The 16,233-nt window shown below is 41.3% G+C and overlaps 1 protein-coding gene across 44 annotated transcripts in view; it reads left to right on the top strand.

The window, feature by feature from the left end:
* The window catches only part of MAP2 (microtubule associated protein 2), a 221,573-nt gene that overhangs the window by 122,602 nt on the left and 82,738 nt on the right, over positions 1 to 16,233 (top strand). For all 44 annotated transcript variants that reach the window (XM_053365105.1, XM_053365085.1, XM_053365096.1 and 41 more), the window contains one exon: positions 2,115 to 2,400. In XM_053365105.1, coding sequence (XP_053221080.1) covers positions 2,139 to 2,400 — 262 coding nt within the window. In that variant the 5' untranslated portion in view covers positions 2,115 to 2,138. The remainder of the gene's footprint in view (positions 1 to 2,114; positions 2,401 to 16,233) is intronic.

Below are 16,233 nucleotides of genomic sequence, written 5' to 3'. Positions count from 1 at the left end.
TTTTTGCCCAAGTGCAATACTTTACATTTCTCCCTGTTAAAATTCATCTTGTTTGTTTTGGCCCAGTTCTCTAATCTGTCAAGGTCGTTTTGAAGTGTGATCCTGTCCTCTGGGGTGTTAGCCACCCCTCCCAGTTTGGTGTCATCTGCAAATTTGATCAGGATGCCCTTGAGTCCATCATCCAAGTCGTTGATAAAGATGTTGAATAAGACCGGGCCCAAGACAGAACCCTGTGGCACCCCACTAGTCACTCTTCTCCAGGATGAAGAGGAACCATTGATGAGCACCCTTTGGGTTCGGTCAGTCAGCCAGTTACAAATCCACTGAGTGGTAGCATAGTCAAGATCGCATTTTACCAGCTTCTTTACAAGAATATCATGGGGCACCTTGTCAAATGCCTTGCTGAAATCAAGGTAGGCTACATCCACTGTGTTCCCTTCATCTACCAGGCTTGTAATTCTGTCAAAAAACGAAATCAGGTTAGTCTGACATGACTTATTTTTCAGAAATCCATGCTGACTATTGGTGATCACAGCATTCCTTTCCAGGTGCTCACAGACTGTTTGCTTAATGATCTGCTCCAGAATCTTCCCTGGTATTGATGTCAGACTGACTGGGCGGTAATTATTTGGGTCCTCTCTTTCCCCCTTTTTGAAAATAGGGACAACATTTGCCCTCCTCCAGTCTGCCGGGACTTCGCCTGTTTTCCAGGAATTCTCAAAGATGACTGCCAGTGGTTCTGAAATCACATCTGCCAGTTCTTTTAATACTCTTGGATGCAGTTCATCTGGCCCTGGAGACTTGAATACATCTAGACTAGCCAAGTATTCTTGTACTATCTCCTTAGTTATTCTGGGCTGTGTTTCCTCTGCTGAATCATTTGCTCCAAATTCTTCAGGTCGGGCATTGTTTTCTTTATCGGAGAAGACTGAGGCAAAGAAGGCATTGAGGAGTTCAGCCCTTTCTGTGTCCCCTGTTTGCATTTCACCATCTTCTCCTCTGAGTGACCCCACTGCTTCTTTGTTCTTCCTTTTGCTACAAACATATCCATAAAAGCCTTTTTTGTTGCTTTTAACCTCTCTAGATTTAACCTATGGCAAAGGTTTTTGTTGGGATAAAATGGGATAACTGTACATGAACTCAAAATAATAGTAGGATATGCATTTTAAATAAGTAAGTAAGTAAATTAATGAATGAATGTTGGGTAAAATCCTTGCTTCCTTGCTACATTGTTGTAATGAAGTCAACAGCAAAGCTTCCATGGTGGCTTTTCTTTCATGACAATTTATAGATAATCTTGCAAGAAGTTTATTCATATTATTAGGGGGAAATACATATATTAACAGATTTCCCATTCATTTTCTTTTTTCTTTTCTTTTATTATTAGTTATTATATTTAGACACATGACATGGAACAGTTACATAAAACAAGAATTAAAATGAAACAACAGTTTATGTTCAGATAAATGTTTCTGAGTATATTAACAAGTTGTGTTAAAGTATACATAATTATTGCAGACACGAAATGATGTATAAGATACATGCTTAGATTGTTGACCATTAGTAAAAGGTATTTCGAATCAATAACAATTTTAATTCATAGGAATTTATAGGGAGTAAGGGAGAAAAGAGGAAATTAAAATATATACTTCATTCACGCCAAACTATGCTGTAAACTGGGGGTGCTATTCTGCCATACGCCTCTTTATTTGTATAATCAATAAAATCACAACAAATTGCATAAAAATTGTCTCATTTCTTTTGTCCTCTGGCTACTTTTTATTTTTGTGTCAGTTTTTCCAGTAATGTTGTTTGACATATTGCATTATGCCATTGATCCATAGTCAATAATTGTAATGATTTCCATGTCCTGACAATGGTTGTTCTTGCAGTGGTTAATAGTTGTGTAATGAGTTCTTTATTTCTAATTTGCAACCTATCATGACTATACAAATTAAGTAGCGTAAGTCCTGGAGTCCTGGGAACTGTTTGCCTTGTAATGAAAGATATTTCTGTAAATACATTTTGCAAAAATCTTTCAGTTTTTGGACACTCCCATCACATGTGCTGATATTTCCCTATAATAGTGATATTTTATTCATTTCTTGTTACAGGAACAATTGTAAAGGCAGAGCAACATGGCGGATGACAGGAAGGACGAAGCTAAGGCACCACACTGGACTTCAAGTCAGATAGCAGAGGCTTCTTCGCACTCACACTCCCCTGAGATGAAGGAGCAAAGCGGCACAGGCGAAGGACTAGTCAGAAGTGCCAATGGATTTCCATACAGAGAGGATGAAGATGGCGGATATGGTTCACGTGGGCAACAGAGCTCATACTCCAGAACCAAAGAGAATGGGATCAATGGAGAACTAGCTACAGGAGAGAAAGAAACTGCAGGTAAAAGACCCCCTTTCCTGTGTCCTTTAAAGACTTGCTTTTCAAGGGAAGAGCGCTGCAGATATTGGTATCCGATTCACCCTACACTAGATCAGACTGCAGCAGGTGGTGCAGCCCACACATTGGAAATGGAACAGATTTCTCTTGTGAAAGGCATTTTGGGGCAGCCTGGGCCAAGGTCAAATCCTAAAGTTAATGGGAGGGAACACAACACAGAGAAAGAGAGGGCTCTCAGCTCGGTGGTAGAGCACATCCTTTGCCTGGATGTGCTCTACTATGTGTCTTTGGCACCTCTAATTAAAAAGCCTTTCAGATAATGGGTCAGCTTAGACAGCTTTGCCAGACACAGCAGAAATGTGAGGCTGGACAGGACAATTGTCTGACACAGCATAAAGCAGGCTTCTCTGTTCCATAGTTGTCCTACTTCACAGGATCAGGTCTCAAGAGTGAAACCAAGGGCAGATACTGTCATAAATGATTTCTTCTCTGGCTCGCTACACTATTTTGCTCTAAAAACTGAGGTCATTATAGTCACGACATTGGATGTGATTCCTGGCACCACTGCTATTTTTGTTGAATATATAACTGAGTTAAATGAAATATTAGAAGATGAGCATGTGACTTGCTGTATGAAAAGTCAGACCAGCTGCTTAATCTTAATGCATATACTGACCTGCAAGCCATTAAGCCATTTCCAGTTCAGAAAAAAATTAACGTTAGAGGGAAAGTTCTGCAATGCATAGACTATCCTTCTGCTTCAGATATCAGTTTTGTATGTGCAAAGAGATGTGGGGTTGTTGTTGCGGGAGAAACCATTCAAACACGTTTTCCTACTTGGTCTAGAAAGTGGTTGCAGTTCAGAAACAAAGCTTGGATTTTGCTGATAGTCTTGACTGAGAGAGTACTCCAGAGAGAGGGCTCCAGAATAAGGAAGTTTGTCAGATCAAGCCATTTGGGTAATCAGTTACTCTGCTAAAAGGTTACTACAGCTCCACTGCATTCAGTCCTGAATTGTATTAACCCTTTGTCAAATGTTGTTAGATAATTTGGGCCAGAGCCTTCTTGCTACTGGGTGTGCTGGCAATGGCGTAGATTTATTTGATTGATTGATTGATTTTACTTATATACCACTTTCCCACAACAATCTGTGCCCAAAGTCAGCAGTGGAGAAAGCCGCTTGGATACCTAGGGCAGAGCACCAAGGGGTGGGGCAAGCCTCCCATAGGGGCAGGGTGAGGACCGGGCGCACCACGGGGCCTCTGGAGTCAGCCTGCCTCCTCCCACTCAGCCAACCCTACAGCTGGGGGGAGGCAGCGGGTGGACCATTTGGGCAGCGCGGAGCCTGTGCACACCCAAGCCACCATGTCTCTCCCAGGAGAGACATGTGGCTTGGGCGCACTGCAGGCCCCACAGTGAGTGCCGGCCGGCATTTTGTCACCCCCCTCAGTGGTGACACCTGGGGCGGTCTGCACCCACCTTCCTCCACCCCTGCCCAAAGTTGCTTACAGAAAACATTTAAAGCATCAAACTAGAGAGCATTGGAAACACAATTTTTTTAAAATACAGAAGTTGTCAATAAATTCAAAGTAACAAAAATCAACAATTGAGCAAACACAGAATAAATTCAATATTACAAAGCACCAACAATAATCTAGGCTCAAGTACATAAATATAAAGCAAAAATTAAAGTTAATCATCAATAAAGTTTCTGGTATTGGTCTTGCTTCACTCCAAGGAGTCTGGCTTAAATACAGTTCAGCCAGGGATTTGTTGGGGTAGATCAGGGGTGGCCAACTCCCAAGAGACTGCGATCTACTCACAGAATTAAAAACTGCCAGTGATCTACCCCTGTTTTGGGGGGGTTCAGGACAAAGTTGTTGAGCTAGTTTGAGGGAGGAGGAAAGCCATGTTTTGGGGGGGGGGGTTCAGGGCAAAGTTGTTGAGCTTTTTTCGGGGGAGCCAAAGCTTTTTTCGGGGAGGAAAGAGCTACTGTGATCTACCACAGACGTCCAGTGATCTACCAGTAGATCAAGATCTACCTGTTGGACGTGCCTGGGGTAGATCACATGCAGCTGTCTCCCCCATCTCTCCTCCAGAGGAGGCTGACAGCACTAAAAGGCAAATGTTGGGGAGAGCAGTGATGGTAAGTCTCTTCCCCAGCCTCCTGGAAGTACCAACTGCTGGTGTAGGTTTTATTGCACCAATCTGGACTACCCAAGATAGAAACTTGTTGCCTTGATTTTGGTCTTTGGAACCGTCAGTTTGTTTGTTTGTTCTTTTTATACTGAGGCGTGCATCTTCAGCCTCAGTGAATGAGGCAGGCTATACGCAGGCCCCTTAGTCTGCTGCAGTGTCAAGTTCCACAATTTATAAACCCAAATGCAAATCCATTGTAAGTATATTACAAATTATGAAACTATTGATAATAATTATTTAATGTATTTATAACACACCCTTCAGTGTGATAGTTCACTGGGCCGTATATTGACAATTTGTTAAAATACAACAGAGCAAGATGACTTAAAATATATAAAACCAATATGCATAATAAAACAGCAATCCAGCCACAGAAGAAACCAATTCTTAAACCAGCCACCTGAATAGGTCTGAAATGGGTTTGTATGCGCCTATTTGATCTAATACATTAGTCAGATTTGTTTAATTAAGCTACAAACTCTATGCATCAACAACGCAAGAGATAACAGCTTCTCTGAAGCAGTGTCTCTCATGCACAATGAAGAGCTTTGTCTTCACTGATGAACTGAGCTTTAGATGAGAGAAGGGAAGAATATGACTCATGGAATGTGGGTAGGTAAGGAGTGGGCAGAGTAGCTAAGGCTTGGGTCTTCAAACAGGAAGAGTGAGCTATGAAGAATCAGTGTCTCCTGGACTGCTGGAGACAAGGGCTATGTAACTAGTATTTATATATGCCTTGTCAAGTTACCTGGATCCAAAGAATCGTGAGCATCAGAAGGAAGTGCATTAGTGTTGTACTATGAAATGCTACTAGGAGACCTTTTGCAGTGAAGTACCACAATGTGTCTCCTGCCAACCTAGCAGTGCAAGTAGATAAATAGGTACCGCTCCGGCGGGAAGGTAAACGGCGTTTCCGTGTGCTGCTCTGGTTTGCCAGAAGCGGCTTAGTCATGCTGGCCACATGACCCGGAAGCTGTACGCCGGCTCCCTCGGCCAATAAAGCGAGATGAGCGCCGCAACCCCAGAGTCAGCCACGACCGGACCTAATGGTCAGAGGTCCCTTTACCTTACCACAATGTGTTGGAGGTTGCATTACCATAAGAGAAACATGGTGAATAAGAAACGTACAGTTGCTAACATATAAGCTATAGTAGGCAGTCCAGAGTCTTGAAAAGATGTGTGAAGTGCCAGAAATTTAGCAAGTGGAAGAACTTCAGTGGATCTGGGGCCATCTTTCTAATGCATCATTCTTCTGCTATACAGTCATACCTCTTGTTACGTCTGCTTCAGGTTGTGCGTTTTCAGATTGCGTCCTGCGGTGACCCAGAAGTACCGGAAAAGGTTACTTCTGGGTTTTGTCATTCGCGCATGCACAGACGCGCAAAATGACATCACGTGCATCCACAGAAGCAGCGAATTGTGACCTGTGCATGCACAGACATGGGTTGTTTTCCGTTCAGGTTGTGAATGGGGCTCCGGAACGGCAACCTGAGGTACCACTGTATCAGAAACAGCTTGTCAATGAGTGGAAGAGGCTTTCGGCTAGCTAGAGGGCAGCTTTGGATCCAAGCCAGCGTTTATGCTTATTGGGAATTACTACAAGTTTCTCCCAGCCAGTGCTTTGCTGGAAAGCGACATACTGACCAGATGAGCATCTGCTTTGGGGAGCTCATTAGCATTACCTGCCAACTTGAGCTTTGGGTTGGAATCCAGGCAGTAGATGTAACCACATGCACACTTACTCTTCTGAAGTCCTAAGCCTACCCATATTCTGCTTTACCTGCAAAAAGTGCAAACATTTCAAGATTTATCTTTATGTAAAATATAATCATTGCATAAAAAGAATAATTTGGCATTCATAAAAGTTTATTGCTGAAAGTAACTTAATATTTCTTTAGGATTTTTCTTCAGGCAAATACATTTTTTTTTCAGCCTCAGTGCATTAAGCAGTAGGAATTCATCTTTCTCACATGAACAACTGCCCTTGGTGGTGTATGCAACTATGCATGCTAAGAGGATAATCTAGCTGTTGACAGTACTTTATGAAAAAGCTATTCATAATTTCTCAAGAATTGGATAGTTTTAAATCTCCAGGCCCTAAGTTCTTTCATAAATTGACAGCCCTGGAAATATCTTTGTTAGAATAATGTAAATGTAGGTTTGGGGAAAACCATGATTACATTAACTAGCTATATAGAAGTCTGAAAATAAAAATAAAAATGCTCCCCTGTTCATTTATCATTAGAAATGAAGTTCCACCCTGAGTCTAAAAATGAAGGCTAATAAAGAGCAACAGGAGTGATTTAAAACTACCCTCATCCACTTTGATGCAAACATGCTACTTGCTCAAATGGAGCAAGCTCTGAACAAAATTTTTCTGCTTGAACTAGCAAAAAGCCAGCCATGAATATTACCTATTGGCTATGACATCATGACATGATGTCTATGACATCATCAGTGCATCCACATATCCATCCCTCCTGCAGTTTTACAAATACTGTTTTTTGATAAGGTGAAAGAATAAGGTGACTATTAGCATATAAATGTATAAACAAATTTAAAATAGTCAGACAGCCTACCATAAGCTTGTGGAAAAGGGCAAAACACTGATGGCTGAACCAGCTTTTGTATATATGTTGCATAAAGAAGTTGTAAAATTATAGCATTATGGATGACGAACTCATTTGACCAAGAACGAAACATACAGAAATACATCTACCTCTTAACTCATTTTAATGCTTGTTTTCTAGAGATCATGGCTTGAACAAGACTTTAAGGCTGTGATCATAAGCACACTTGGGAGGGAGGGAGGGTGTCCTACTGAATTAAGTGAGTCCTGCTTCTGTATCTACCTGCTTCAGGTGTTGGGGAGGGAAGGAATCCTCCCTTATAGCTGATTTTGAAAACATGGGAGATTAAGTCATTGATCTTTTGGGAAATACCCTCAAATGCTGTTTTCAAACCATTTCTTTCCATTTTGCTTCCTCACAGCTACTTTTCTCTCAGCATTATTACCCTGTGCTTCCAGAGTATTTATAACCTGTTCCCCTCCATTTGCCTCTCCTTTCTGTTTCTGTCTCTCTTTTAAGGCAAGGAGCATGTTTTTAATTCTATGTTAGTACATCACTAGACAACAACATGCCTTGTACTTTAAGAAACAATAGCAAATGCCAATACTATTCATAGTAATGTATATCTTACCCTATCACTTAAAAAAACTTTGTTAGAATTTAATTAAAAAATAAAACATAGGAATCATCCATTTAAATTTTATTACTTCATCTTACCCAAATTGCAGATTGGGCTAACTTCTGATTTGATAAGATGAAGTAACTTAGGTTTACTTTCTATTCATTCTTGTTGTTGCTTTTGGGGGATACATTGTGCAATGGACATAAAATGGCACAGCTAACCGCAGAGTTAATGCTATAACCTAATAAGCTATTGTTGTTGTTGTTGAGTCGTTTAGTCATGTCCGCCTTTTCGTGACCCTCTGGACCAGAGCATGACAGGCACTCCTGTCTTCCACTGCCTCCCACAGTTTGGTCAAACTCATGTTGGTACCTTCGAGAACAATGTCCAACCATCTCGTCCTCTATCGTCCCCTTCTCTTTGTGCCCTCAATCTTTCCCAACATCAGGGTCTTTTCCAGGGAGTCTTCTCTTCTCTATAATCACTAACAAACACATAATCCATCGCTGCAAATGACATTTTTTTTGTTTGCACTGCTACGTTCCCCTTGCTTTGCTCTTTCAGCATCTCTCAAGATTTGTTGAGCCTAACCTCACTTTTAAAATCTTCTGAGATTTAATATTCTGCATTGGCCATGATGAGTGATTTTACTTGGGGCATTCTTACACAAATGAAAAGTAGGCAAATAGATAGACTGGTGGCAATTCTAGTGATGGCCAAAACAACCTCACAGACCAAATGGGAAGCCCACAAGCTGGAGGTTCCCCGGCATTGCTGTAGGAAATGGGAGGGTTATTCCCCATAGGACGCGGCCTTTTATTCCCTTAAAGGCAGGATATAGTACTCGTGGTGCTGGATCTACCCTACCCCAGTGTAGCACTGTGTGGAAGGTGGGGGGATTATTATTTGTAAGTAACCTGTAACATTTATTCTCTTTTTGTCTGGGGGAATATTGTAGCAATTAAGCCCTAGAAACATTGGATGCTCTTTTTATATCCCTGTGCCTGTCTCCACACTTCTTTCCTTGCAGACTGTTTAATCTTCCTGCAGGCGATGTTCAGAAATAGTGAGAAAATGTTCCTCAGCCAGGCAGAAGGATTGCCTGTGACCACATATGCTGACTCTGCAGCAGGCAGGTGATTCAGAGATGGTTGTTCCACTCTTGGTTCCTCCTCATTTTCAACAAGGCATTGCTGCAAATCCACAAGAAGCTTCCTATTGATTCTTAGTGAATTTGAAGAGTGTTGCTAGTTTTGAAACATATATTCTCGTTTCCTAGTTTGGGCACTGGGGAAAGTGAGAAATCCTCTTCCAAAGCCTGGTGTTATTTCTCAAAGGTATTTGAAGAGGATACTGTATTATTTGCAGTTCAGAAGCGTGGATCTTGTAACTAGAATTACTTTAGACAGAAAATCAATGTTCATATTTCCACCCATTCCAGTCCATTTCCATCCACATTCCCTCTTCTCTCTCTCTCTCTCTCTTTCTCTCTCTCTCTCTCTCTCTCTCTCTCTGTGTGTGTGTGTGTGTGTGTCGAGCAATTGCTGCTGATCCTGGCACTGTTTCATCCTGTTCTCACTGCAGCATTGCAGCATTTCTCATCTTTGTACCGTGCATTGTCCTTGCCTCCAGGAAACTGACAAGAGTCCTTGCAGAATTAAACACAGTTTCTGGGCTAAAAGAATTCAAGTCCAGCACTTAGGGAAATATATTAGGGATAGATGGATCAATCTGCTTCTGGTCCATGTCCGCTATGCATATGTGCATTGAAAAATCCAGTCTGTTATTTCAGCATCAATCTGCAAGTTCCATTTAAAAACAACAACAAAAACATGCATACAAATTTACTTTATTTTTTGACATATTTACCCACAAAATTGGCATTTCAATATGCATTTTATCCCAAAATATTTTATCACCCTTTAACATAAAACATGCATTTTGGAGCCAATAACCATTTTGCAAAATTCAGAGATGTGCAAAACATGAAATATGACTGTGTTCTGATCTATGTATTTGTTCAGAAAGTGCTAATCAGGAGAGTTCACTTTAAAAAATGTGTCTCAAATGAAATCCGTGAACCATAGAATTTTATACCTAGAGAACCTTCCCAAGATCCTGGTTGAGATCACTTTTTTGCTTGGTCTGGAGCTCATGTTCTGAATGAATCATAGAATTGTAGAATTGGAATGGATCTTGAGGATCGTCTACTCCAACCCCTTCAGCGCAGAAATCTCAACTAGATCATCCATGACAGATGGTCACCTAATCTCTGCTTTAAAACCTCCAAGGAAGGAGAGTCCATCACCTCTCATGGGAGTCTGTTCCACTGTCAAACAGCTCTTACTGTCAGAAAGTTCTTTAGTTTTGAAATACATATATATATTGTTTATAGCTAATACAGTATGAGCACAAACCACACAGCTACAAAAATAAAAAATAAATAAAAACAATACATGCACCACACCAGGACAAGTCTACAATTTAGGAAAGTTACTTCTAGTCAGCGTCCCTAGGGTTTAGCACTAGCACTATCCAGAAAGGTTGCCCTTATCTTTCTTGCTGCTAGTGCAAATAGTGCCACCCTATTTCCTTTCTTGTAACTTGAAGCCATTGTTTTGAGTCCTAGCCTCTGGAGCAGGGAGAAGAAATCTTCATCCATGCTCCATGTAATAGCCCTTTAGAAATTTGAAGATGGCTATTGTCAGATGCTGTTGTGGTTGCTCGAGAGTAACCAGGCAGGACTGTGACCTGTCTTTTACAGGCTTTATTTTGGTGCAAACTTTTTACAGTGAAGAGCGTCATAAGTTCATGTCTGGGTCAATCGCTAGCAGAATCCGGGAGTGGTCTGTTCTTGTACCTCCCCCAACATAAAAGTTTCGTCACCCCCAGCCTTTTCCGCCCCTCCCTGCACCTCAAACTACTGTGCATGATGGGCGAGGGCAGGGGTGTGCTTCCCTCCTCTCCGGCTTGCTCAGGCGCGGTGTTAAGGCTCTTTCTAGCACCTCTGGTCCTTGCACCTCTTCTCCACTGGAGGTGGGGCTTTCCTCCTCACCGGAAGAGGAACTGCTTCGCAAGATTTTCGGAGGCTCCCTGTAACACAACTCCCCCTCTATCTCTAGCCTCTGAGCCGATGGCAGTTCCCTGACATCCATCATATTTCCTCTCAGTCTCCTCTTATACAGGCTAAACATACCCAGTTCTCTCAGCCGTTCCTCATAAGGTTTGTTTTCCAGACCCATGATCATCTGGTCGCCCTCTGCCCACTTCCCAGCTTATCATCATCCTTCTTAAATTGTGGTGCCCAGAACTGGACACAGGACTCCAGGTATGGTCTGACCAAGGCGGAATAGAACGGGAGTATTACTTCCCTTGATTGGGACACTGTATTTCTGTTGATGCAGCCTAGAATATTAGATATTTCGTTTCAGACATTCATTTTCTGTTGATATTTTGAAAAAATTACTAAGTGCAGGGTAAGCAGATACTTCTAAATAGGAATATCAGAAAGAAAATAGGCCTATGTTTATTTCTGCTCAGCAATTTATTCTATGAAAGCCCAAGCATGATGCTTATCCTGTTGATGATTAGTCTCCTGCGATATAAACTGTTATAATGAACTGCTCTGCTTTTTTTCACACACACCCCGAAAGGAGATCGTGATATTAATTGTTATACATTGCACACTTTGGCCCATACTGATTTAGGCACTGGCAAGCACATGGTACACATCATATGTTCATGCTTGACATTTTAAGAATAACAAAATTTCATTTTGGGAGTGAATCAGGCTAGTTAGACATAACAAAACTGCACAGAATGCCAGATTCAATGTAGGGAACAGTGTGGTGCCTCCCACATTTCCTGCTCTCTTTGCTGCCACATGCTTGCAGCCTCCAGTGAAAAGAGGTTATCTTAACAAAAAGTGAAACGTATCCAAGATGACCACATGACCACACATGACCACAAACTGGCAGAAAGGTCTGACGAAAACTGTACGGTTTCCTTTGCTGATACAATGAGCTGGTTGTAATGGCAAAAAAGTAAATACATTTAGTAGCAAATAGAGATGATGAATGTCAAGATAAGAAATGGGAATGCTCACAGTCCTCAGTTTACAGATATGAAGAAGCAGGCTGGCCATTGGTCCTTAGATGGATGGATGCTTAAACTATATTTCTTCCCAGCCTCCTACCCTGGGATAGCTGCCCTGCCCTGCCTCTCCCACAGGGTCCTTCACCAGCCAGCCATCAGCTTCATTTGCATACAGTCCCTTCATTGACCCAGAGTAGAGGACATCTAAAAAAGAAAAGAAAAGACAAGCAAAGAAAGAAAAGGAAAAGTAACAGAAAAATAGAAATGATAAATAAGGGGGAAAGATAATGAAAGAGAAATAAAATAGACATCCAATTCTCTCAGTTGTATATATAAAAATTATTCAAAATATTCAAATTGTTCACTCCAGCTGTTCCTCCTTCTGCTAGGCAATATATTCCCAGTCTTCACACCAGGGCATCTCAAGTCCATTCATTTTTCCTTCCACACAAAAAGTCTAAAGGAAGTTTTCCATTTTTTATTATGGATAAATGTCAACAATAGTCTTTCTCCAGGCCAACAAAGCAATTTTACTTCCAGTGTTGAGAAACAATAAATCCTTGATCTTTATTCCCACGGGAGTCTCTTTGTTGTGGTCATATATGAAAATTATTAATTCATAGTTATTTACTTAGTGTATATTCATTAATTCACACTCAATCTTCCAAACCTATTTCGTGTGGGCCATAGCTTTCCATCCGTCCATCGAAAATTTCTTAGTCTCTCATTGTGAAGAGCAACCCTTTCAGAGCATTTGAAGTCGCTGTTCTCTGTTCCTCCAGAGGTAATGTGATAACCAAGATTTATGGCTTGGCTATCTTTAATCAGCAAATAATGATCTCTGTTGATGAAATGTTGTGAGGAGACGACTAGTCCACCATGATTCCTCCCTGGAAGTCCACAAATACAAACATCTTGATGCAAAATGAGAACCCCCTATTGATTCAAAAACAGAGAAACTTTCCTTAAGGGAGATAGGATAGAGGAGGCCACCAGACCTCTCTCTGGGGGACGAGAGGTAATGCAGGCATGAGCAGACCTTAAACCAGCCTGAGTGAGAGACATACAGAACCTACTGAAACTGTGTTGTGCATTAGCATTCTGACTAAACAAAATAATCTCTCTGGGGGAAACAGTTTAAATACCCTAAGGGAAGGGGTTACCTATGACAAGAGGTGAACTTGGACCGGGTGTCAGTGGTTGTTTCTGAGGTGCTAAGTACCTCAGGTTCCACACAAAGATGAGAGAGGTTGAACTAAGGGAGCATAGGTTTGTTCCATGAGTTATTCAATATAGAGTGCCCTAAGTCCATGTCATATTTGAAATGTAGGCAACGGAGATTCCGCATTCAGGGCATGAAAGTAGATGTGCATCAGCTGAGAGGAAAGCAAACGGCTATTGATTATTGCTATGGGGCAGTGGATGGAAGCTTCAACCTCCTCAGGACTAAATAATGACGGAATTGAGGTTTGCTTGTGCTAGCAGTTGGCAAAAGGCCTCACATTAGGTCTCACATTAGGTATTAGTAAATAGAGTTCTTGCACATCTCAATCCCATGACAGCCAGAAGCCGCTTTTCAGTGAAAGCAGCTAGTCTATAAAAAGGATTGCTTCCTCTGTTGTGCTTGCACACTCATTGCAGAATAACCTGTAGAGCAAAGGAGCCAAGGCGTTCTGGGGCATACATAGAGTGGCAACTGAACTGAGCACCTTGGTAACCCTCCCCTCTAAATTAGTCATCTATCATTCTGCTTTGTCAGCTGATATTTGCATTTTAATAAATCTGGAGTTGCAGGCTTTAATTTTTACACCTGATTTATAAAATGTGATTTTTCTTTTCTTTTAAAAATGTTAGTTCTCTTTTGCTGTCCTTCTAGTCAATACAAGTTGGATCCAGACTGTTAGTTGTGTTTAGATCACACTGAAATCAGTGTGAAAATATAGTTATGATCAACTTAAGTCTTATGATTTTTATGAACAAAATGCAGCTAACACCACAATTCTCTATATGTATGTCTGTTCAGAGGTAGAGTCCGTTGACTTCAATGGGGCTTGCTGTCAGGTAGGTGAGTATAGAATTTCACACTTAGTCAGGATCCAACTCAACATGTCTATTGGCAAAGTAACATGGCAAGCAGATTTTGCAGCTTTCCCCAGAAAAAGGTTGTAGAAACTTTAAAACATCTTTTACACATAATTTTTAGACCATAATTTTCTTGTGGGATTATTTGCTGTCCACGAAGGTCACCTGAAAAATATGGAACATTGCTTTTTAGTATGTGCTGAATCAGAATTTGAACAGCTAGCTGGGAGAAACTGCTGCAGCTTTTTCTTCCTGTCTTTCTTCAAAGGGGATAAATTCATTTCTTGAATAATTCCGTTTCTTGCCTTGAATGAATGGATTTGACTCCAGAGATTTTATATGTGTTTTCCTTGTCTGACTGAGTGTTCCCTTGTCCTTTCTCCAGCAGCCTTAGGCTGTTGTGTGGTTCACGTTCCCAGAGGAAACTAGTATGCTGCTGCAGCTCTTTGCCAAAGTTTGCCGCCATGCCTGAGCTCGTTTTTAACAAAGCTGCCTATAGTGATCCCAAACATGATTCCTTAAAGGTCACTGAAGTTACACACCCACTTGGGCAACTTTGTATGCTTGCTTCCCCAAATCATTTCTCTAGTTAGCTCTAGAGTACTCATTCATAAAATATGAATTCATTCATTTGAAATACGGTCTTGGATAAACAGGAGAGATTGCACTGAAATGCTGCAAAACAGCAAGCTATATAAACAAGCTGCTACTACAGCTCATCAGGATGCCAGAGGTTGCAGCTTTTCTCTTCAACGTTGCCATGCCAACATTTCAGTGCCCTAGCTGAGGTTCCTGTTTAAGCTCCTCTGAGAGAAAGTAGGCGGTATGGGAGGTTGTTTAGCATTCAGGAGCAGACCCACAGCAAACTGAACAGTCTGCGAATAGTCTGAGAAAGATTCAGTCTGTCAGACAAAGAATAGCAGGCCGTTTTTTCCTTGGTAGTAACTGCACAAGGTTACATGAATATGATTAAAAGACAAACGAACGAACAAATGAACGATAGATAGATGATAGATAGATAGATAGATAGATAGATGATAGATAGATAGATAGATAGATGATAGATAGATAGATAGATAGATAGATAGATAGATAGATAGATACTAAACTAAGAAACAGAGTCCCCATTACCAGGGGACTAAGCATTGCCAGGTATAACTAAAAAGAAACATCTCAGGCTGCTCACATTAATTCCCAAAATGAAGGCAGGTTAGATTACTGCAATGCATTAAACGCAGGACTGCCTCTGAAGATGGCTCAGAAACTTCAGCTGGTGCAGAATTTGGCAGCCAGGTTACTCACTGGGGCGAGACAGTATGAGCACAGAACACCAAGCCTGGCCCAACTGCACGGGCCTAATTCAAAGTGCTGGTTTTCATCTATAAAGCCTTAGGTGGCTCAGAAACACAGTACCTCAAGGACCGCATCTCCCCATATAAACTGATCTGAACCCTTTGATTATTATTATTAATTATTTCATTTCTATACCGCTTTATATTTTTAAGAAAATCTCAAAGCGGTGATCATCACATGAGGCCCTTCTTCATATGCCAGATCTCCGCAAGTGGTCTGGAGGGAGGCAACATGAGAACAGGCCTTTTCTGCAGTGACTCCCGCCTTGTGGAATGCTCTCCCCAGGGAGGCTCAACTGGGACCTTCATTACATATCTTTAGGTGACAGGCGAATTTTTTTCTCTTCAACCTGGCCTTGCTCTGATTGAACATTCTACAGCCTTTTAAATGTGTTTGTGAGTGACAGGTTTTTCGTTTCCTTTTGTATTTGTATTTGTTTATATTATGTATTTTGTGCTTTTATTTGTGCAGTATTTTGATGCTGTGAACAACCTTGAGATCTTTTCGATGAAGGATGGTAACATATATATTTATGCATGCGCAAGCAAGCACACACAGCTGCCTGGCTGAATAGCAAGTTTGGAATGAATTTCCAAACAGAAGCACTCCACCACTGTTAATTTTACAGTGACCTCTGAAACTGGCAGTGGCTCTCTCAAGGTTTTAGAGTCTCCTCCCTGGACTAGAATTAGACTAGGGTTGACCCTTCTGCACTCCAAGCAGCTGCCCTGGCACTGCGCTACAGTTTGCATCTAGGTCTTTTGAGAGAGACAATGTTTTTTTATCGCCTCAGCCATTGTCCAGAATAGCAACCACAAGAGTAACACAAACTCACAAACTCTCTTCCTCCCTACAAGAACAGAGTCAAGCTGACTTCCACAGGATGTCTGGCTAATACAAAAAGCTCTTTGTAAA

Source organism: Podarcis raffonei, chromosome 1 (genome assembly GCF_027172205.1).
Source record: "Podarcis raffonei isolate rPodRaf1 chromosome 1, rPodRaf1.pri, whole genome shotgun sequence".
Lineage (NCBI taxonomy): Eukaryota > Metazoa > Chordata > Lepidosauria > Squamata > Lacertidae > Podarcis > Podarcis raffonei.
Note: the sequence above shows the minus strand (reverse complement) of the source record. Positions and strands in the feature narration are given on the sequence as shown.